The 23,747-nt window shown below is 33.0% G+C and overlaps 1 protein-coding gene across 2 annotated transcripts in view; it reads right to left on the reverse strand.

Annotated features, from left to right (window-relative positions):
- Positions 1–23,747, reverse strand: part of Lpin (Lipin) — a 34,723-nt gene that overhangs the window by 5,652 nt on the left and 5,324 nt on the right. For both annotated transcript variants that reach the window (XR_010279771.1, XM_064049174.1), the window contains exons 2-3: positions 3,457–3,757; positions 2,718–3,403 (exon numbers count right to left, since the gene is read on the reverse strand). Coding sequence is in view for 1 of the 2 variants with exons in the window: in XM_064049174.1 (XP_063905244.1) it covers positions 2,718–3,403; positions 3,457–3,648 (878 nt within the window). In the remaining variant the exon portion in view is untranslated. The remainder of the gene's footprint in view (positions 1–2,717; positions 3,404–3,456; positions 3,758–23,747) is intronic.

The following is a 23,747-nucleotide window of genomic DNA, read 5'->3' on the forward strand; positions in this document are numbered from 1 at the left end:
CGAGAAGAGGAAGAAAAAAATAAAAGAGAGGAAAGAAGAAGAGCTTGAAGAAAAAAAGAAAGGGGAAGCAAGAGCGAAGAGAGAAAAAAAGAACGCAGTGGGAGGAAACAAGAGTTAAGAAAGAAGAAATAGGAAAGGAGGGAAATGAGAGAGAAGGGAGGAGAAAGAGAAAGCAAAGAAGAAAAAAATAAAAACAGCAGAAACAGACGAGAGTAAAGGAAAAAAAGAGGAAAGGAGAGGAGAGAAAGGGAGCAAATGGGCAGAAGGTAGACGAGACAGGAATGACTATAGAAGAGGGGAGAAGAGAAAGAGAAAAGAGAGACAAAAGAAGGGAGAGGAAAAAATTGAGAGGAAAGAAAAAAGAGAGAGAATGAGAGTAGAAAATTGAGAAGTAAACGGAAAAGAGGCGAAAAAATATAGAATAGGCAGGAAAGAATTAAGAATATGGAGTAAAGAACAGATAATAGAGAGGAAAGGACAGAAAAGAGAGGAAAGATTAGAAAATATAGAAGAAAGAAGACAAAAAAGTGGGGAAAGGAAAGAAGAGGGATGATCGAGGAAACATGGAGAAAAAAAGAAAAGGAAAGAGATGAGATACGAAAAAGAGTAGATAATAGGGAATAAAGAAGAGAGAATACAGAGGAAAGAAAAAATAAGAGAGAGGAAAGAAGAAGAGCTTGAACGAAAAAAGAGAGAAGAAGCAAGAGCGAAGAGAGAGTAAAGAAGAGCTGAGTGGGAAGAAACAAGAGCTAAGAAAGACAGAGGAAAGACGAAAAGAGGGTGATGGGAGGAAAAAGAAAAGAAAGAAGGGTAGAGAAAGAGAAAACAAAGGAGAAAAAATGAAAAAGAACGGAGACAGACGAGAATAAAGGAAAAAAGAAGACGAGAGCAAAGCAAAGGAAGCAAATGTGAGACCACAAAGACGAAAAAATAGAAGAACGAAAAGAGACTTTTCTCGCAAATGAGAGAGCACGAGTAGGGGAGAAAAGGGGACAGAAGTGAAACGAGAGAGGAATGACTATAGGAGAGGGGAGAATGGAGAGAAAATAGAGACAAAAGAAAAGGGAAGGAAAAATAGAGAATATGGAGAAAAGAAAAATAGAGAGGAAAAGGAAAAGAAGGGAGAAGAAATACAAAAGCAAAGAGAAGAGGAAAGAAGAGAGAAGGAGAATGGAAAGAATAGAAAATACGGAGGAAATAATAAACGAGAGAAAGAGAGAAGAGAGTACAAAATGGAGAAGTGAACGGAAAAGAGGAGAAAAAAATACAGCATAGACAGGAAAGAATTAAGAATATGGAAGGGACGAAAGAGAGAGGAAAGAAAATTAAGAGAGAGGGGAACTGAGGAGAGAGGAGAAAAGAGAGAAAAGAATAGAAAATATAGAAGAAAGTAGAGAGAAGACAAAATAGTGGGGAAAGTAGAGAAAGAAAGAAGAGAGAAAAGGAGGCAAACAAGAAGTAGAGAAAGGAAAGAACAGCGCAGTAGGAGGAAACAAGAGCCAAGAGAGAGGAAAGAGGAAAGGAGGGAGATGGGAGAAAAAGGAAGAAAGGCAGAGGAATAAATAAAAAAGAACAGAGACAGACGAGAATAAAGGAAAAACGAAGAGGAGAGGAGAGGAAGGAAGGAAGGAAGAAATGAGAGACCACAAAGACGAAAAAACAGAAGAATGAACAGAAACTTTTCTCTTCTCATAGATGGGAGAGCACAAGTAGGGGATTAGAGGGGGCAGAAGAGAGAAGAGGAAAAGGGAGGGGGGAATCGAAAGAGGGTTGGAAAGAGGGATGTGTGAAGAAGACGAGGGGATACAGAAGTAGATTGCAGACAAGGAAGGGGAGGGGGGGATCAAAGGGAAAAGGGGGAAGAAGAGGGAGATTAAAGAGAACGGGGAAATTAGAGTAGAAAGGGAAAATAACCCAAAAAAAAACGATTAAAGGGAGAGAGGAGAGGAAGGTTAACGCGAAGGGGGAGAAAATAAACAGGAGAGATTATAAAGAAAAGGCAAAAGGCAGTAGAGAGAAAAGTGAAAAGTAGACAAGAGGGAGAAACAAGAAAGAAGAAGAGTTAAGAACGAAGAATCAGGACACAGGGAGAAAAGAGAAGCTAAGGAGAAGGAAGGGAGACACAAAGACAGAGGAGGAAAAAAGAGTAAGACAAAAAAGAAAGAAAACTAAGACATAAAAAGAAGAGAAGAAATAAAAGCGAGAACGGCGAAAGAAGGAAAAGGAAGAGCAGGCAGAAAACAGATACGTAAATGGAATCAAACGTGAGTAACAAGTGACAAGAGGAAAGATAGATAAAGGAGAATATTATAAGAAACGGCAAAAGAGAAACGAAGATTATATAAAAAAACAACAACAAACGATGAAAAAGAGAGACATTGTTTGTGTCTGTTGTTTCAAAACATCATGTTTTAATGTTAAACACAGATGTTGAACTGTTATAGTAATTTTTGCTATAGGCAACCAATAATACTGCTATGTATAATCATTAAAGTTGATACATAAACTTTTTTGAATATTTGTAAAGCAGAGTGGTTTAAATTAGAATATAATGCGCTTTTTTGAGTGATGGCAAGTCACCAAAGTTTAAACTAGTTTAAACTACATTAATATCTCGTTTCCAACTTCAATTCTACACTTCATCATATATTTTAAAATATAATAGAGAATTTTGAAACAGCAGACGTCTTAAATGAATAAAACTAAACAAAACTCACTGCAAATCCTTCAGCTCCGGATCGGACGCGTTGCTCTCAATCGAGCTCGGCTCCGTCGTCGCCGAATCATTATTCTTGTCCACCTGCTCCACCGAGATCTGGTTCACGCTCGAGCTCTTCCTCGGCGCGTTCTTCTTCTTAGTTTTCCGCCTCTTCTTCTTACTGCCCCTGCTCTCCCCGCTCACGTCCTCCTTCACGCTGCCCTCCTCCTTCGGCACGCACTCCGACCGACTCGTGTCCATCTCCAACGAGTCCATCTTGAAGATCGTGTCCGAAATATCCGCGCTCTTGCTCAAATCCTCGACGCTCTCCTTCGTGTTGCTCTGCATCGACCTGGACATCTCCTGCTCCGACATCTCGCCGATGCCGATGTTGCCCAAGACGATCTGCCGCTTGAGGAAGTCGCGCTCGCGGTCCTTGGCGTTCTCGTTGTCGGCGGTGTTGCGGCGCTTCGTGTAGTCGTTGACCTGGTTCTCGAAGGCGGCGGGCAGCTGCTCGGTAAAGCTGCGGCGGCGCGTCTGCGACGTGAAGATGTTCTCGAACTCGCTGACCGGAATGGGGGAGGTGGCGAGGTGCTCGGGGATCTCGTTCTCGTCGTCCTCGAGCTCCTCGACGAAGAAGGCCTCGCCGCTCTCGCCGAGCTTCATGTGGATGTCTTGGGGTTCGCCGTTGATCTCGATGTCCACCTGGGGGCCACATTTAATTAAAATTGAAAAATTAGAGGAAGTTATACACCCACCACTTTCTCGCGACTCCTGAGCACCCCCAGCTTGCCGAAGCGGACGTGGAACGGCGAACAATTGTAATTTCCATCTTCTTGTTCCACCACGATCACGTCTATAGCGCCCGTCAGCGTCGCCGTGTTGATTTCATTGTAAAACTCTTTCACATTACTGAACAGTTTTCCAATATTGTACGTCATCGAATACATGATGAAGTGACCACTCTGACTCGTCTCACTACAATGATCGCGCGAAACAAAAGCGCGTTTTTTATATCTGTCGTCGTTATCCTGGCGCACGTGTCCTGCGCCGCCCGATCTAAAAAAGAAATATCTGATTATGCACAGATAAAAAATCATCTGACGTACGTTTCATGTATTTTTGTGACGATCGATAAATTTCGTAATAGGTGGGGAACGACTGGACGCCCTGCATGACACCGGCTACGAACGATTTTTCGTGTCACGCAAGGTACAAGTGGAGTGCAAAGTCTAGGTACACAACGTACAATTGATCGTTTATTAGACTCAGTGTCGCATGATCTTTGTTATCTTAGCAACAATGATACTTCCTGCAGGCGGCCGAATAAGGAAATCGAAATCGTGTGTCAATAGAGAACGCTGACGTTTGCGACGGAGATGAGGTCAAAGAGTCATTTGCATTATGCAAATTTTACGTAATGATCGATTGAAAATGAGTTTTGATTTGTTTGTGGTTGGTTACATTTAGTTATCCGACGCCGGTTTTGCGATGATAGTTGATTTCGGTCCAAGGTCAAGGATGTAGTGCAAAATAAAGTCGACATAATTTAATACAGAGTGTTTTCACACATTTGATTACTTTTTCTGGCAGCTGAAAGGCAAGACGGCTCGCTTAATAAGTTTATTGTTTACAAGTTGTATTTCGGTGACGTATAATATTATCTCTTGAATATTTAGAATGGTTGTTTTTGTACGAAAATCTTGCTGTTTACGTTGTTGGTGGTTTTTTCTAGCTTATCGGTGAATTATCACCTTTAACACATTCCGATTTAGAGCCGCCGTTGGCGAAACCAAATTACGCGAATTTACAATGGAACTTTTCGCTGCGGAAAAAGTGCTAATAGTGAGTGGTAATTACGTAATTAAATGGTGTGATTAGTGAACCTAAAAAAACATCAACTACGCTTTGTATTGTTACAACTAAAGTACTTGGACATTTTAACACACCTGGCAACTTAGCACCTGTACATCACCTGCCCTGTTTTTTTTTTAAACACAAAACCTCTAAACTTTCTTTTTAATCGAAACTTTTGCCACTTAAGCTTGCTCAAACTTCGAACATTATTTTTTTTAAGTCGAAGTCGTTGGAAACAACAAGCCTATTTTTTATTTTTAAATGACAGAATTCAAAGTCTACTAAAAGCCATAATTTTTACAGTGCAATCACACGTTGCGTTATTATTATTGTTACTAACGTAAGTACTCGTACGTCACGACTTGATTGGCGCAGATACAAATTTATAAAATATTTAGTTATTTACACAACTTCCCTGCCTCTGACAAACAGCACCTACGTCAGGGCGCATTTTGCGATAAGATTTATTTAATAATTTTTCGGGATTGCGTCACTAAGTCAGTTGGGAGGGGTAAATATTTAATAAATTTTAGTTTATTTGCGGCTTATCAAAATTTCAACGAAGTCCTCTGTAACTGTACAAGTTTTACTGTATTTTACTGTATTTTGGGCATTGGATTTACCAAGGTCGGCGAGTACAACGGTTTTGCCATAAATATTCAATGCATGGAAACAATCAAGCTAACCTTTTATGCATTTTTAAAGCTTTCCGCAAACCTTTCAAATGATCGTTGAAATGAAATTTGCTCAATTCTTAATTAATTTCGCCAAGTATTGTTTGAGGTTACGTCATCGACGTTTCGGAGGAGATGCACGACAAATTTTGTAGATAGACGAAGAAATAGAAAGCCTACATTTTTGTATTCTACCAAAACGGAAGTGGCGAGAAACCAGAAACTAGTATTTCTTCATTTTTAGGAATGAAAGTAACTTTCGATTTTCATAGTAAAGCCAAGGTGGAAAGCTTCACCTCAGATGGGATATTAATAGTAGGCTAACTCAATTTTAAAAATAGTCAGGTGAATGAAGTTGCTTACATTATTAATTCCCGAATAGTTATTTTTCTTTGAGTAACAAATTTTCTTTAATCGAGAAAGGTGCTTTAAATTTTTCAGTGTAGTTTAAAAAAAGTCGCTGATAATGGAAGCAAATAAAAAACTTAACCCTTGTTTTGGTCTTTTGTCACAGTCCTGTATATTTTAAAACAAAACAAAAAATGTAGTGATTTTCGCACTTATTGTTGTCCGCGTTTTCTTAACCCCTGCATGATCGATGAAACACTCTGTACATTTTTTAGATTTGTTTGTCAATATTCGTTTATTATAGTGCTATTAGTTTGTTTAAGAAGTATATCACCCGACTACAAAAAATTCAAAAATTACTTTTTTTTCAAAATTTAGAAGCAAATGGTAAAAAATTTTGAAAAATCGAGATTTTTGAAAAGCTACCTAAAAATCCCCAAAAAATTTTGGTAAATAAACAGATCTCGACCAGCTGATTCGAAAAAGAAAAAATGTCATTAGTTCCGGTTCCACATATAGATTTTCCAGTAGTATCTACTAAAATAAGACCGATTTTGGCAAATGAGATAGCCTCTAAGAAAAGAGAGGGCGGGTGGGCGGGGCTAGTACCTGCTAAAATAAGACTGATTTTGGCCAATGAGATACCGATTCGATGAATCGAGAACTTGAGAAATCAAAAAAATTGAAAAGTCCAAAAACTGGAAAATGGAAAAGTTGAAAATTCAACAAATCGAAAAGTAAAAAAAACTGAAAAGTCTAAAAATTGAAGAATGTCATTGTAAAATCGAATAATCACAAACCGAAAAGTTTAAAGATTGAAAATTCGAGTAACGAAAATCGAAAACTCCAGAAATCAAAAAATAAAAAAGTTGAAAAGTCTAACAAGAACTGAAGAACGGAAAATTGAAAAATCGGGACATCGAAAGGGAAATAAATTGTGAAAATTCGAATATAGAAAACTCGATGAGTCAAATATTCGAAAAGTGAAAATCGCCATTTTTCGTTTTATCGATTCTAGAAAAATTTTTGGAATTTTCGAGGAAATGAAGCCGGAAATAACATCTACAAGTCGAAATCTATAAGAGAACGTCTTTCAGTAATTTTTGAAAACCGATAAAAAATTCGCAGAAAATTTGATATTTTTGAAAATACCTAAAAATCTTCGAAACATTCTTCATCTCGACGAGTTGATTTGAAATATACAAAATGTTATTAGTTCCGGATCAAGATTTTCCAAAATTTTGGTTCGAAAATGAATTTTTTTTCATTTCGAAAATTGTCATTATTCATTTTCCCAATTCTGAAAAAATTGCTGGAATTTTCGATGAGATGAAGCCGAACGAAAGTCCCACAAGTCGAAATCAACAAGAAAATGTCTATAGCCAATTTTCGAAGGCTGTTCAAAAAATTCATACACTGAAATACAGAAACTTTTGAAAAGTTGCATAAAAATTCTCAAAAAATTTGAGATATAGATCTCGGCGAGCTCATTCGAAAAATATAAAATGGTAATAGTTCTGGAGCAAGATTTTCCAAAAATTCGGTTTCAAAACGATTTTTTTTAATCTCAGAAATTTTCATTTTCGTTTTACTGATAGTTCTGGAGCAAGATTTTCAAAGATGTGGTTTCAAAATGAATTTTTTTTTTTCAAAATTCTCATTTTTCATTTTACCGATTCTGAAAAAATTGTTGGAATTTTCGAAGAAATGAAGTTGAAAATAACTTCTACAACTTTTGGTAAATTTCGAAGGGTGCTCGAAAAACAGTCAACAATTTTGAAAAATTGGGATTTTTGAAAAGTTGCATAAAAATCCACAAAGAATTCTGGCATGTAGATATCGACGAGCTGATTCGAAGAACGTGAAATGTTAATAGTTCTGGAGCAAAATTTTCCAAAAATTCGGTTTCAAAATGTCTCGAAAATTCTCATTTTTCGCTTTACCGATTCTGAAAAAATTGTTAGTTTTCGAAGAATGAAGTCGCAAATAACTTGTACAACTCGAAATCTACACGAAATTGTCTTTCGGTAATTTTCGAATAATACTCGAAAAACAATAAAAAATTTTGAAAAATTGAGATTTTTGAAAAGTTGCATAAAAATCCATAAAAAATTCTGGCATACAGATATTGGCGAACTGATTCCAAAAACATAAAATGTTAACAGTTCTGGAGCCAGAATTTTCAAAAATTTGGTTTCACATTGATTTTTTTTATCTGGAAAATTCACATTTTTCGTTTTACCGATTCTGGAAAAATCGTTGGTATTTTCGAAGAAATCTAGCCAAAAATAACTCCTGAAACTCGAAATCTGCAAGAAATTGTCTTTCCATAGTTTTTTAAAGATGCTCGAAAAACAGTCAAAAAATTTGAAAAACTGAGACTTTTGAAAAGTTGTATAAAAATCCACAAAAAAAATTGGCATATAGATCCTGGCGAACTAATTCAAAAATCAAAATGTTAATGATTTTGGAGCAAGATTTCCCAAAAATTCGGTTTCAAAATGATTTTTTTATCTCGGAAATTCTCATTTTTTGTTTTACCGATTCTGGAAAAATCCTTGGAATTTTCGTGGAAATCAAGCCGGAAATTTGAAATCTACAAGATGTTGTCTTTCGGTAGTTTTTCAAAAAGCAGTCAAAAATTTTATAAAATTTGTCACGAAATGTCAATTGTTCTACACCGAAATTTTCCAAAAATTCGATCTGAAAATAACTTTTTTTTGACTTCGAAAATAGTCATTTTTTTAAATTACCGATTCTGGAAAAACTGTTCGAAGAAATAAAACCGAAAATATCTTCTACAAGACTAAATTTACATAAAATGTAATTTTGGGAAGTGTTCGAAGGGTCCTGGAAAAACGGTGAAATTTTTTTTAAATTCGATATTTTCGAAAAATTGCCCAAAAATTCTCAAAAAATTCCTGCACATAGATGTCGACCAGCTAATTCGATAAATAGAACATGTTATTGGTTCCGGAAAAAGAATTTCCAAAAATTCGGCTTAAAAATGAAATTGTCAATTTTGATTTTATCAAGCCCGAAAAAATTGTTGAAATTTTCGGAGAAATGAAGCCGAAAATAACTCCTAAAACTCGAAATCTACAAGAAATTATCTTTCCACAATTTTCCAAAGATGCTCGAAAAACAGTCAAAAATTTTGAAAAACTCAGCTTTTTGATGTATTGCATAAAAATCTACAAAAATTCTGGGATACAGATATCGACGAGCTAATTGAAAACACAAAATGTCAATTGTTCAAGACTGAGATTTTCCAAAAATTCGGTCTGACAATAAAATTTTTTTCATCTCGAAAATTGTCATTTCTAAAATTATCGATTCTGGAAAAACTGTTGGAATTTTCGAAGAAATGAAGAAAATAACTCTTAAAACTCCAAACCTACAAGAAATTATCTTTCCACAATTTTCCAAAGATGCTCGAAAGACAAAAAAATTTTGAAAAACTGAGACTTTTGAAAAGTTGCATAAAAATCCACAAAAAATTTTGGTATATAGATACTGGCGAAGTAATTCAAAAAACAAAATGTTAATGATTCTGGAGCAAGATTTTCCAAAAATTGGGCTTCAAAATGATTTTTTTTATCTCGGAAATCCTCATTTTTGGTTTTTCCGATTTTGGAATTTTCGTAGAAATCAAGCCGAACAGTAATCTACAAGAAGTTGTCTTTCGGTAATTTTCCAAAGCTGGTCGAAAAACAGTCAAAAATTTTGTAGAATTGAAATTTTTTATGCATTGTATAAAAATCCACAAAAAATTCTGACATACAGATATTGACGAGGTAATTGAAAAAACAAAATATCAATGGTTCCACACCGAAATTCCAAAAATTCGGTCTGACAATAAAATTTTTTTCATCTCAAAAATTGTCATTTTTCAAATTATCGATTCTGGAAAAACTGTTGGAATTTTCGAAGAAATGAAGCCCAAAACACTTTCGACAAGACTAAATTTACATCGTCTTTGGAAAGTTTTCGAAGGGTGCTTGAAAAACGGTAAAAAATTTTGAAAATTCGAGATTTTCGAAAAGTTGCTTAAAAATTCTTAAAAAATGTCTGCACATAGACGTCGACCAGGCGATTTGGTAAATATAAAATGTTATTGGTTCCGGTACAAGATTGGGATTTTGGAAGTGTTACATAAAAATCCACAAAAATTTCTTGCATGTAAGATAATCATATCGACGAACTGATTTGAAAAAACGAAATGTCAATTGTTCTAGACCGAGATTTTCCAAAAATTCGGTCTGACAATACATTTTTTTTTCATCTCAAAAACTGTCATTTTTCAAATGATCGATTCTAGAAACTGTTGGAACTTTCGAAGAAATGCGGCCAAAAATACCTTCTACAAGACTAAATTTACGAGGAAGGATCTTCGAAAAAAGGTCAAAAATTTATAAAATTCAAGATTTTCGAAAAATTGCGTAAACATTCTCAAAAAATTCCTGCACGTAGATGTCGACTAGTTGATATGATAAATATAAAATGTTATTGGTTCTGAAAAAAAAATCCAAAAATTCGGCTTGAAAATGCAATTTTTTCACCTAGAAAGTTGTCAGTTTTGATTTTATCAGATCCGAAAAAATTGCTGGATTTTTCGAAGAAATGAAGCCGAAAATAACTTCTACAACTCGAAATTTATAAGGAATTGTCTTTCCGTAATTTTCCAAAGATGCTTGAAAAACAGTCAAAAATTTTGAAGAATTGAGCTTTTCAAATGTTGCATAAAAATCCACAAAAATCTGGCAGGGTCCTTGAAAAACGGTCAATTTTTTTTAAAATTCGAAATTTTCGAAAAGCTCCCAAAAATTCTCAAAAAATTCCAGCACAAAAATGCCGACCAGCTGATTTGATAAATATTACATTAAAATTCGATTTGAAAATGAAATTTTTTCATCTCGAAAATTGTCAGTTGATTGATTTTATCAAGTCCGAAAAAAATTGTTGGAATTTCCTAACATTCTAAAATACATTTTAAGGATGCCTTAAAAGAATTTGGAGCCGAAAATACTTTTCATAAGTCTAAGTTTACAAGAAAATGTCTTTAAGAACTTTTCGAATGGTACTCGAAAAAAGGTAAAAAAAAAAAAATTCAAAAATTGAAATTTTTTAAAAGTTGACAAAAAATCCCCAAAAAATTATGTCATATAGATCTCGATGCGCTGATTCGAAAAACATAACGTCTTAATGGTTCGGGACCAAGATTTAAAAAAAAATCGGCTTGGTATTCGAATTTTTGAATATTTCGAAAAATTTTCATTAGATCATCAAGGGTTTAATAATCGATTTGTCCATTTTTGGAGGACAAACACACATTTTAAGGAAGGAAGGCTTTGAATTAAATATATCTTATTTAAAATGTGCAAAAAATGTAGGTGTAAAAAAATAAAAAAATAAAAAATAAAATTCACAAAAGCAATTTTTTTATCTAAGAAACTAGGACTTGTCAAACTAATTTTGCATCAGAGAAAGTTCTGCATCAACATTTTAAGACCAATTTTTATTTAATTTTATTGCATTCTTATTTTGGAACAAAACAAGTTTATCAAGAAGGTTTCCAAAACTATGCTACTGCATAGTTTTGGTAATCTAGGCCGGAGGTTAAACATTTTCAAGCCAATTTCAAGCACTTTTTCGATGTAATTATTAGTTTGGTTCTACAGAAATCCAGTATTCAGAGACCGGGGCATCATCTGGGAGGAAAAGAACTTGAAATTTAAAGCTGGAAGGTGTTTTACTATTTATATATTTACATACGTGGAAATTACCAGTATTCAGGCAACACATATATTTTGAATCAATTTTCAAAAATACACGATTTTATTTAGATTAAAATTGTACATAAATTTCAAACACTTTTTTTAACGTTGTTTACTGGCTTCGCAAGAAATTCAAAACATAGGTAGACTCATAGCCTCAAGGACACACAAGTCAAAAATACCCCGGCCTTCTTGACCAGACCATCGCAAAAATAATAACCCATTATTGTTTACTACGATCGAGTACACGTGCCACACTAATAATAATAAAACGCACTTCCAACCTATAAACAAACAACTTAACTCTTATTACAATTAAAATTTTTATTATCTCCTATTACGCTCCAACAAACCATCGCGAATTCCACCTCCAGCCCACCGCTAATCGTCCAAACAACCTATTTTAAGCCGTTCCCAGAAAAAAAAATCAACAATTCAAGTGCCCGCACGCGCTGCACTTTTGTTTTTGGTCCTTGAGTCTGTTTTGCGTACCGGACACACCTCCAGTTTACCGTATGATCAATGGACCCACGTGGTACGACTGATGTTGTGGTGTCACTCCGCGCGTCCAATGGCGAAGTCGGACGACCTTATCGTTCGATGACGTCACGGACTTTCACGTGTCGCGTGGCCTGATTGCGGCGGCCGAATCCGGGCGGGGATGGGTTTTTTGGCGAGGATCGGCGTTTTTCCGGGATGTCGGGATGATGGATCGGGATTTGGGCTGGCGCCTAGGAGAGTCCACGATTTCGGGATGGAGAGGTCCTGCCACACGTGCTGCGTTTGTTTTTCGCATGCCGTTTTGATGTGTTTGTTTTGGCGAGGCGGCCTTGGATGCTGCGAATATTGTTTTGTTTACTTTTGCGCCTGATTGGTGACAATGGAAATGCGTTTGTTGGATGAGGTTTAGATGAAAAGTTGATTGGGGGATCGGGGAACGGGGTCTTGGGTTATGAGGAAGAATAAAACCAAAACAATATCTTTTAAGACAGTCGGTTTTGGGGAAAGATTCGACAAAATTTTAAAAATTCAAAAAAATTTTGTGTAATAATAAGTAATTAGCAAATCAGTTATTAATTAGCAACAATTACATGTACGTAAACGTAACTAAATAAAACCATATAGGAGTAATTAGCAGCGTATTAACTTTTATTAGCGCCATTATAATCGTAATCAAACTGATCGTGATTAGTTACCATAATTAATTGCAAATAATTGTAAATAACCCCAAGTACGCATAATTAATAAAAATTAAGATCTAATTACTTAGTAATTCGATGTAATTAACAATAATTCTATCATGAATATAAAGATTCTAATTTGAAAATCCCGAAACTGGAGTTTGAGTAATTGAATAATGGGGGTTCTGAATCACTTTTGGCGGGAAAATATGAATTCGTGCGCATGCTCGATTTGCACCCAGCCAAAAATTGAACCAGAACCCCCAATATCTAACTCCTAGGAGCATTTTCTTGAGTTTTCGAAAATTAATAATCTAATAAATGATTAACCTTGAAATACTTTGAGATTTACTGATTTTTACACTAATGATAACTGATGGCTATTTTAAAAAATTTTATCACTTATCTACTCATCAAAATTTTCTTTATTAAAATGTTTAAAAATATTTTTGAGTTAAGCTCTCTTAAGTGTGTTTCTTATTTTTTATTATATACAAAAGCATTAAAGTATTATCAACACATCGAACTGATTACTTTGAAATTTCGAGTGCATTTAAAAATTATCGTGCAGATTGTAAAAGATTTTCACTATTCATCCTCTCCAAAAACTGCCAGATCAACTTTTTGAATTTATCTCTGAGATTATATATTACCAAACTCTTATGTAATACTTTACTTAATGAGTATTTTTTTCTTGACGTTTCATAGCTGTTACAATATGAAAAAGTGGGTCTCCCGTTTCCGTCTGTCTGTCGTCTGATTTGATTTTATTACGAACACTAGGCCCGCCCACCCGTCCCCTATTTTCTCAGATGATATGTCATTTGTCAAAATCAACTTTATCTCACCAAATACTAGCCCCACCCACCCACCCCTATTTTTCCAGGGGATATGGCATTTGCCAAAATCAGCTTTATCTTACCAAGTACTAGCCCCACCCACCCACCCCTATTTTTTCGGAGGATATGGCATTTGCCAAAATCAGCTTTATCTTACCAAGTACTAGCCCCACCCACCCACCCCTATTTTCTCAGAGGATATGGCATTTGCCAAAATCAGCTTTATCTTACCAAGTACTAGCCCCACCCACCCACCCCTATTTTTTCAGAGGATATGGCATTTGCCAAAATCAGCTTTATCTTACCAAGTATTAGCCCCACCCACCCACCCCTATTTTCTCAGAGGATATGGCATTTGCCAAAATCAGCTTTATCTTACCAAGTACTAGCCCCACCCACCCACCCCTATTTTTTCAGAGGATATGGCATTTGCCAAAATCAGCTTTATCTTACCAAGTACTAGCCCCACCCACCCACCCCTATTTTCTCAGAGGATATGGCATTTGCCAAAATCAGCTTTATCTTACCAAGTACTAGCCCCACCCACCCACCCCTATTTTTTCAGAGGATATGGCATTTGCCAAAATCAGCTTTATCTTACCAAGTACTAGCCCCACCCACCCACCCCTATTTTTTCAGAGGATATGTCATTTGCCAAAATCAGTCTTATCTTACCAAGTACTACACCCTCCTACTCGCGCTTTATTTTCTCAAAGGGTAGTAAATACTAGTACTTACTAAAATAAGTCTTCTTTTGGCAACTGACTTATCCTCTGAGAAAATAGCGGGCGGGTGGGTGGGGCTAGTACTTGATAAGATAAGACTGATTTTGGCAAATAACATATCCTCTGAACAAATAGGGGTGGGTGGGCGGGGCTAGCACTTTCTATGAAAATACTGATTTTGACTCTATTAAACTTGTAAAAAAGATTTAGCAATTTAACTCGTTCTATGGAAATTTGCAGGCATAATCCCTGAAAGTATCGGACCGATTGTTGATGTCAAATTTTACATGTAGGCAATGACTTCACCTTAAAATTTTGCATAGCGAACGACATTTCAATTTGATAAAATATTATACTCCTGTAGTTGTGCTTTATGAATCCGCCTTGTTTTTGTTTATTATTAATGTACTTATATTTTGGGGCATTTACTAATTTTATTATTAATCGAGTCTCCGCTTCTTAGCATTCGTGGAGAAGTGCTTATTGACAGTTTCAGTTAACAGTGTGTTTTCGTAACATAATGCGTTCGAATCAGAGCCAGTGGCGGAGTATGGGTAAGGCCGAATTGCCGCTTAAATGTTTTGTCGACGTGTGATGACCTCTAGAACACAAAAAAAATGGTCTCCCGTTTCCGTCCGTTTGTCTGTCTAGTGTCTGTATCCATTTTAATTAGACAAGTAATCTCCGAAACTACTGGACCGATTGTTGTCACATTTTGAACGTATATTAAGAATATCATGTAGATGGTTAAGCGCTAACTAAAATTTATCTAATCATTCCCACCACCCATATGATGACGTCATCTCTAAAATTTATAATAGTAAATTATAATTTTTAAATTTTATAAAATAATAAATAAGACACTTTTGAACTTGTAGTGTGTGAATATTTTTAAATTATTCGATTTCTCAATTGTTTTATTCTTCAGTTCTTCGATTTTTTTATTTTTCCATTTTTCGAATTTTGCGTTTTAGAATTTTCAAATTGTCGTGGTTTCGGACTTTTCGATTACTCAACTTTCGGTTTTTAAATTTCTCGATTTTTCGTATTTTCAATTCCTGGATTTCTATTTCCCGATTGTTCCATTTATGGATTTATAAATTTTTCAATTTTTCGATTTTTAGATAAAAAGTTGTGTCGATTTCTCGATTTGGTTTTGTCTTTCAGTTTGTTATTTTTATTTTTTAACTTTTTTTGATTTTACGATTCGATTTTTATATTTTTTAGTTTTTCGGATTTTTTCAACTTTTTAAATTTTAGAATATTGGGTTTCTCAATTTTTTTTCAATTCTCTGGTTTTTCAATTTTTTGAATTTGCCGATTTTTAACATTTCAATTTTAAGATTGTTCGTTTTGTCGATTTCTCGTATTTTTTTGTTGTTTTTCAATTTTTCCATTTTTAGATGCGTGGATTTTTCAATTTTTTAATTATTTCCCGCTTTTCAGCATTTGTTGGTTGTGTCGGTTTCTCGATTTGATTTTGTCTTTCAGTTTTTTGTTTTTATTTTTTAACTTTTTGATTTTTACATTTTTAGATTTTACGATTCGATTTTTATATTTTTTAGTTTTTCGGATTTTTTCAACTTTTTAAATTTTAGATTATTGGGTTTCTCAATTTTTTTCAATTCTCTGGTTTTTCAATTTTTTGAATTTCCCGATTTTTAACACTTCAATTTTAAGATTGTTCGTTTTGTCGATTTCTCGTATTTTTTTGTTGTTTTTCAATTTTTCCATTTTTAGATGCTTGGATTTTTCAATTTTTGAATGATTTCCCGCTTTTTCAGCATTTGTTGGTTGTGTCGGTTTCTCGATTTGGTTTTGTCTTTCAGTTTTTTGTTTTTATTTTTTAACTTTTTGATTTTTAGATTTTTCGATTTTACGATTCGATTTTTATATTTTTAAATTTTTCGGATTTTTCAACTTTTTAAATTTTAGATTATTGGGTTTCTCAATTTTTTTCAATTCTCTGGTTTTTCAATTTTTTGAATTTCCCGATTTTTAACACTTCAATTTTAAGATTGTTCGTTTTGTCGATTTCTCGTATTTTTTTGTTGTTTTTCAATTTTTCCATTTTTAGATGCTTGGATTTTTCAATTTTTGAATGATTTCCCGCTTTTTCAGCATTTGTTGGTTGTGTCGGTTTCTCGATTTGGTTTTGTCTTTCAGTTTTTTGTTTTTATTTTTTAACTTTTTGATTTTTAGATTTTTCGATTTTACGATTCGATTTTTATATTTTTAAATTTTTCGGATTTTTCAACTTTTTAAATTTTAGATTATTGGGTTTCTCAATTTTTTTCAATTCTCTGGTTTTTCAATTTTTTGAATTTCCCGATTTTTAACACTTCAATTTTAAGATTGTTCGTTTTGTCGATTTCTCGTATTTTTTTGTTGTTTTTCAATTTTTCCATTTTTAGATGCTTGGATTTTTAAATTTTTGAATGATTTCCCGCTTTTTCAGCATTTGTTGGTTGTGTAGGCTTCTCGATTTGGTTTTGTCTTTCAGTTTTTTGTTTTTATTTTTTAACTTTTTGATTTTTACATTTTTCGATTTTACGATTCGATTTTTATATTTTTTAGTTTTTCGGATTTTTTCAACTTCTTAAATTTTAGATTATTGGGTTTCTCAATTTTTTCAATTCTCTGGTTTTTCAATTTTTTGAATTTCCCGATTTTTAACACTTCAATTTTAAGATTGTTCGTTTTGTCGATTTCTCGTATTTTTTTGTTGTTTTTCAATTTTTCCATTTTTAGATGCTTGGATTTTTCAATTTTTGAATGATTTCCCGCTTTTTCAGCATTTGTTGGTTGTGTCGGTTTCTCGATTTGGTTTTGTCTTTCAGTTTTTTGTTTTTATTTTTTAACTTTTTGATTTTTAGATTTTTCGATTTTACGATTCGATTTTTATATTTTTAAATTTTTCGGATTTTTTCAACTTTTTAAATTTTAGATTATCGGGTTTCTCAATTTTTTTTCAATTCTCTGGTTTTTCAATTTTTTGGATTTCCAGATTTTTAACATTTCAATTTTAAGATTGTTCGTTTTGTCGATTTCTCGATTTGGTTTTGTCTTTCAATTTTTTGTTTTTATTTTTTAACTTTTTGATTTTTACATTTTTCGATTTTACGATTCGATTTTTATATTTTTTAGTTTTTTGGATTTTTTCAACTTTTTAAATTTTAGATTATTGGGTTTCTCAATTTTTTTTTCAATTCTCTGGTTTTTCAATTTTTTGGATTTCCCGATTTTTAACACTTCAATTTTAAGATTGTTCGTTTTGTCGATTTCTCGTATTTCTTTGTTTTCAATTTTTCCATTTTTAGATGCTTGGATTTTTCAATTTTTGAATGATTTCCCGCTTTTTCAGCATTTGTTCGTTGTGTCGATTTCTCGATTTGGTTTTATCTTTCAGTTTTTTGTTTTTATTTTTTAACTTTTTGATTTTTACATTTTTCGATTTTACGATTCGATTTTTATATTTTTTAATTTTTCGGATTTTTTCAACTTTTTAAATTTCATTTTTCACGATTTCTCGTATTTTTTTGTTGTTTTTCAGTTTTTTGGTTTTTATTTTTTGAATTTTTGATTTTTGCATTTTTCGATTTTTTGATTCGAATTTTTTATTTCTCGATTTTTATATTTTCTAGTTTTTCGGAATTTTTCGACTTTTTCTTTTTCGACTTTTTAAATTTCAGATTATTCGATTTCTCAATTTGTTTATTTTTCCGTTCTTCGATTTTTCAATTTTTCGATAATTTAATTTTTATATTTTTTGATTTTTCGATTTTTCAAGGGATAAATTTTATCATACTTATGATAGGCGTAAAACGTGTCCAAGATTTCTGACCACTAGATTTTGCAGTTTCAAAACTAATTACAAAATGTTTCATACGTGTTTTTTTTAATTTGTAATCAAGACGGATTCATAAACTACACGTGTAGGAGTATATTATTTTATAAATTTAAAATTTGAATCCGTGTCGAATTTTCACCGTAGACGCATAAAATTTTTGGAAAAAATGCAGAATTGGATAACAATATATATTTTGGATTATTAATTAAATTTCTTAGAGAGTATCTAATTTGCCAAAATCACTCTTATCTTACCAGGTACTAGCCCCGCCCACCCACCCTCTTTTTTCTTAGAGGATATGTCATTTGCGAAAATCGGTTCTATCTTAGCAGGTACTAACACCGCCCACTCGCCTGCTATTTTCTTAGAGGGATCTCATTAGCCAAAATCAGTCTTATCTTAGCAGGTTCTAGTCCTCTAAGAAAATAAAGGGCGAGTGGGCGGGGCTAGTGCTTGCCAAAATAAGGCTGATATTGCCAAATAACATACCCTTTAAGAAAATAAAGGACGGGCGGGTGGGGCAAATACTTGCCAAGATAAGACTAATTTTGCGAAATGATAAACCCTCTACTCTGTTATTTTAACAGGTACTAGCCCCGCCCACCCACCCTCTTTTTCTTAGAGGATATGTCATTTACGAAAATCAGTTTTATCTTAGCAGGTATTAGACCCGCCCACCCACCCTCTCTTTTCTTAAGGGTATGTCACTGCCAAAATCAGTTTTATCTTAGCAAATACTGTAAAGTAAGTCGGAGGTATTCACGCAAAATTTATTTGTTTATCCCATCCCAAAAAATCGATTACGTCATCCCAAAATTTTGCCGAATAAAGTCTATCTAAAATGTGTTTTTTGTACAGGGTGACTCATAAAAATTAATGAATGAGTCAATTTATTTTATTGATTAAATCGGTAACGGCTGACTCCATTTTCGCGAAAATTTGGGAATACATCTCTATTTTAACTTATAAGTTATACGAGTTTTCATACATAAAATTCAAATAATCATAATTATTATAAATTATTATTATTATCATAATAAAAATTTGATAATTTTTTGACAAACTGGATTCGTTTTATTGTATTCGAAAAACTTAATGACGTCATCTAAAAATTTTGTTAAGTAATTCTCGACTGGGATTTTTTGAATTGTTTATACAGGATGTCTCAAAAATACTCCCAAAAACCGGTTTATTTAATTTTTCTGGAGTCGTTGCACTATATAGTTGGCGGTATTCAACTATAGGTATTAAAACTCACATTTGTCTCCAGTAACAAAATTGATGGCGTCACTAGATTTTTTTTTAAATTGATTTGAGGAAACTTCCGGCTAAGTAATTTTATACCTTTTTTTAGATGCAATAAGCTTACTTAAAATAATAATGAAAAAATTGATCTAACGAAATTTAGACAGAACTTCCCTCGCTCTTTAACAAATAGACATTCTTGAAAAAATTATGAAATTAAATTTTGCGAATTTTATTTTATCAAGATATGTATGTGTGGACGTTTAAGCATGCAATGCATATGTTACAAGTGAGTTTTTCCATAACAAAATTTTGTGAAGACGTCATCCCATTCTACATATATATCAATTTGAATAGATGCAGTAACACTAATAATAACGGTACTGTATATCCAAATTTTTTTGAATCACCCTGTATAAGTAATTCGAAAAATGTGAATGCACTGATAGACCACAAGTATAAATTCATAATATTTTTCATATTTGAAATAGGACTCATTCGGCAAAATTTTGAGATGACGTCATCACTTTTTTGGGAGGTTGTTACGTTATATGTTGTTATATAATTTTGATTTTTTAAAAACGTAAAATTCGTAGCTAGTCGCCCGATGGACCCGATTACTATACTTCCTTAGTTTACGCTCTAGAACTAAAAAAACAAAAATGTTAATGACTACGAAATTTCGCAATACTTGATTAAAAATTATAATTAGAATATAGAACTATGCATGGAATAAATTTAAATAATTTTAAACCAATAACATTTTAAATTATAATTAGTTTTAACGAATTCATGCACGGAATATGTCAATAACAATACGTTTATTAACCACTTTATTGGCAACAATGTTTCGAATATTTTTTTATAGAATTAAGCATTTTTAATACTTTTTAAAGTGCAATTTAAAAAAAATTATAATACTGTCACCTATATAATAAATAATAGTGTATGAGTCAGTTTATTTATAAACGTATAAATCTTCACAATGACCACTTTACTTTTATCTTATCAAAACTGTTTAAAGATAAACTGAAGTATTTTCCGACAAATACAATTTAAACTCTTGACAAACAATTTAATTTAAAATTTTTATTTAACCACTATTGTTTTCATTAATTTTATTATAGTCAGATATACTTTGCTTGAGTACATTAAATCCAAGTTTATTGAAAAAACTCAAAGCGGATTCATAAACCACAAGTACAGATGTATGCCATTTTGTAAAATTTAAATGGTATTTGCCAACAATTGGTCCCGTAGTCTCCGAGATTCTTTTTTTTTAGAAATTCTCACCCATCGAAATCTTCAAGCCTTGAACTTGGCGACCCAGCAACAACCAAACGGACCCATGACCCCACCAGAACCCATAAAAATCCCCCAAAACCGCTTCATCATTCCACTAAATCGCCTTTTTCCGTGCGTACGTAATCACCGCACCACCACACGTCCTGTTGCCAAGCCTTTAAAAGCCAACATCTCGCAAAAATCACGCTATTGTTAGAACCACAAACCGTCACCTTTTGGCAAAATCCCCCACGATTTCCACTTATTTATAAACCTGAACTTAATTGGTCAAATTAGCGCATCCTGCTCCAACGCGTGCCACCCTCCCCTACCTCGCCAAAAGCGAAAATCGCCAATTAATCCATCCATTGAGCGAGCAAGCAGCGAAAGTGCGGTTTTCTAGCACCGACGTGCCACTTCTGGCCAAGGCCGCGTCAAATCCTCGAACAAGAGCAGGTATTAGATAATTCCAGAGACGGCTTATTGGGAGTTCGAATTCAGCCGACCGCATCGCTGTCCTGAATTTTTTTTCGTTTGGGTGAAAGTGTGCCGGTTATATAATTGTCTTCAGTGGCGCGGATTTGGTATGATAATGGGAAGGTCAAAGCTACCATAAAATTCGTGCTTTTGAACTTTCAACCGATTTTTTGTCACTCATTCGCGTGATATGCGCCAGGAGGAGGTTAGCTTTTTATAGATGCAGGCGGAATTTTTCCGCATATTTTTTTTTTGGAATTTTTGCGAACGGTATTAGTAATTGGCAGCCGACGCGAGAATCTAGTGGAATTAGTCACGCAGTTGAAGGGTACGAAATTTGAAAACAATCGGTTCAAGAAATTTTTTAAATGTGAACACACGCACAGTGATAACAATAACAATAAACGCGTTCTGTAAATATCGCTCACAAGGCCGCTAGGTATATTGAATGCAAATTGTTTACCTGTTCATGTCGAACTATGCAAATCTGTAATTATAAATGGAAAGTCCGGCACTGCAAATCACTCGTAAGTGTCTTTTACGATTTTACTTATCAGCAGAGATAAATTAGAAAATCGACGACGAGTCTCATACATTTGAAAACTTCGACGTTTTCCTTGATTCGCGAAATAGGTCAAGTGTAGAGCGATTTCCTGTTCCATTTGTGTTTTATTTTTTTAGGATTTGAAGGCGCATTTTAGCTCTAAAAACACAAAGAGGCTGATTGTAACTTTGGTTGAATGCCAAAGTATTTATTTGTTTAACATTCATAGCATTTAGCATTTACGGCATCTGCTGCAACGAGACGAAAATAATCTTATTTTATTGATCATTTTTAATTTCATGAATAATGAGGCGTTTTTCTAATATTATACTGAAAGTGGCGTCTATTGTATGTGTATTTTGAACAGTAATCCAAAAAACCTTCACCGGGTCTTAAATTTTCATTTTAATGTCGCTGCGCACACTCATAAAAAACACCTTCTCCAAAATACTTGATTTTATTAAAAATAAAGTGTTTTGAAATTTTCAAAAATCACTATTTTTAGCGTTTTGAGTTGTATGTTTATGCTTCACAAAATACTGTACAGAGAATGTAATTTTTAATAGTATATTGTAGCGTCAATCTTTTTTTATCTCGGTAGCCTACATTTTACGTTCACAGAAATATCGTTGTGAGACAGTTGAAGAACACTACATTTATAACTGGAATGTCCGACATCTGTTAATAAGTGGAGCAGAGTTGAGCATTCGTTGTTAAATAATCAACTTACTTAAACAGGTATCTTAATGTGTCCGTAAGTTTATTTACTTAAGAACATTGTAAAATTTATCAAAGTAAAAACTGGCTTGGTTGAAATTGCGGTCTTTGGTGTTGGAATCCTTTTTGGCACAATAATAAACAAATTGTTTAAGTAGTCGATGTTCGTCGGGATTGTTTAGACGTTTAAATCGTGCGAAAATTAACACGTCGAAACTCACCGTAACATCTTCCAGAACGATTACTCACCCCTTCCGAGAGCTTTGTGACGTCTTTTCATATTTTTTTAGTTAAATTTAGTTTTAAAATTATTGGAGGGTTTTTAATTATACATTCCTTATAAAAAGTTTATGAATAATGCGACTCTGGATCCCCGTATTTTTCTTAATTGCTTAACCAGGATGTGCTAAAAATGTAAATATATTGCTTAACCCAGGGCCAGCTCACGTAATTTCGTTATAATTTTTCCATTTGATCCGCACCCAAAAAAATTACGGTCTTTGGACGAATTATTACATAATTTTGTTTTTGAAATATTGCATTGGCAGTTTGACGGTGTTTGAGGGGCGATGAATGTTCGATTTTACAATTTAAAATTTTTCAATTTTACATTTTTCCGTTTTTAAATTTTTCGATTATTTAATTTTTAAAAACTTTTGATTGTGTTTCTCGATTTTTAATTTTTCGTTTCTTCAGTCACTCAAGTTCCTATTTTATTTTTTTATGATTCAGTTTATTTTTTGGTTTTTCAATTTTACAATTTTTCGATTTAGATTTTTTCATTTTGTGTTTTCAGTTTTTGATTTTTAATTTCCCTTTACTTAATTTTTCGATTTTTCATTTTTGCGTTTCTGAAATTTTTCGAATTTTTCGATGTGCATTTTTTCATTTCTTCAATTCTCCAGTTTTGCAGTGTTTCGGTTTTAAATTCTCTTGTTTTAATTTTCGATTTTTCAATTTTTCGAATTTACAATTTAAATTTGGAATTTTTCGACTTTTCAATCTTTGAGTTTTTAGATTTCTAGATAATTTAAATAATTTAATTTTTCGTTTTTAAAATTTTTCAATTTCTCAGTTTCTAAATTTTAATTTTTCATTACCTACTTCAATTATTCAAGTTCCAATTTTAAATTTTTAAATTTTTCAAGATTTAAATTTTTTCATTTATTTATTTTTTCAATTTTGCAAATTTTCAATTTTTTGAGATTTCAATTTCAAGTTTTTCAATTTTTCGATTTTTGAAGTCATGAATTTTTCGATTTCTACACATTTTAATTCCTTTTTTCAATTCTTTTATTTTTCCGTTCATCGATTTTTCCATTTTTTTATTTATTGAAATTTTGACATTTCTCAATTTAGCAATTTTCGATTTTTCAGTGTTAAAAATTTAACACTGAAACTTGAATATTCACTTATAAATTTTTAAATTTTTCAATACATATGTACATATATTTCAATTTTTCAATTTTTCGTTTCTTCAATTTTACGATTTATCAAGATTTTCCGTTTTTTATTTTTCGGTTATTCAATT

The sequence above is a fragment of the Zophobas morio genome, unplaced genomic scaffold, assembly GCF_036711695.1.
Source record: "Zophobas morio isolate AGI-343-1 ecotype UQ-CSIRO unplaced genomic scaffold, CSIRO_AGI_Zmor_V1 ptg000007l, whole genome shotgun sequence".
Taxonomy (NCBI): domain Eukaryota; kingdom Metazoa; phylum Arthropoda; class Insecta; order Coleoptera; family Tenebrionidae; genus Zophobas; species Zophobas morio.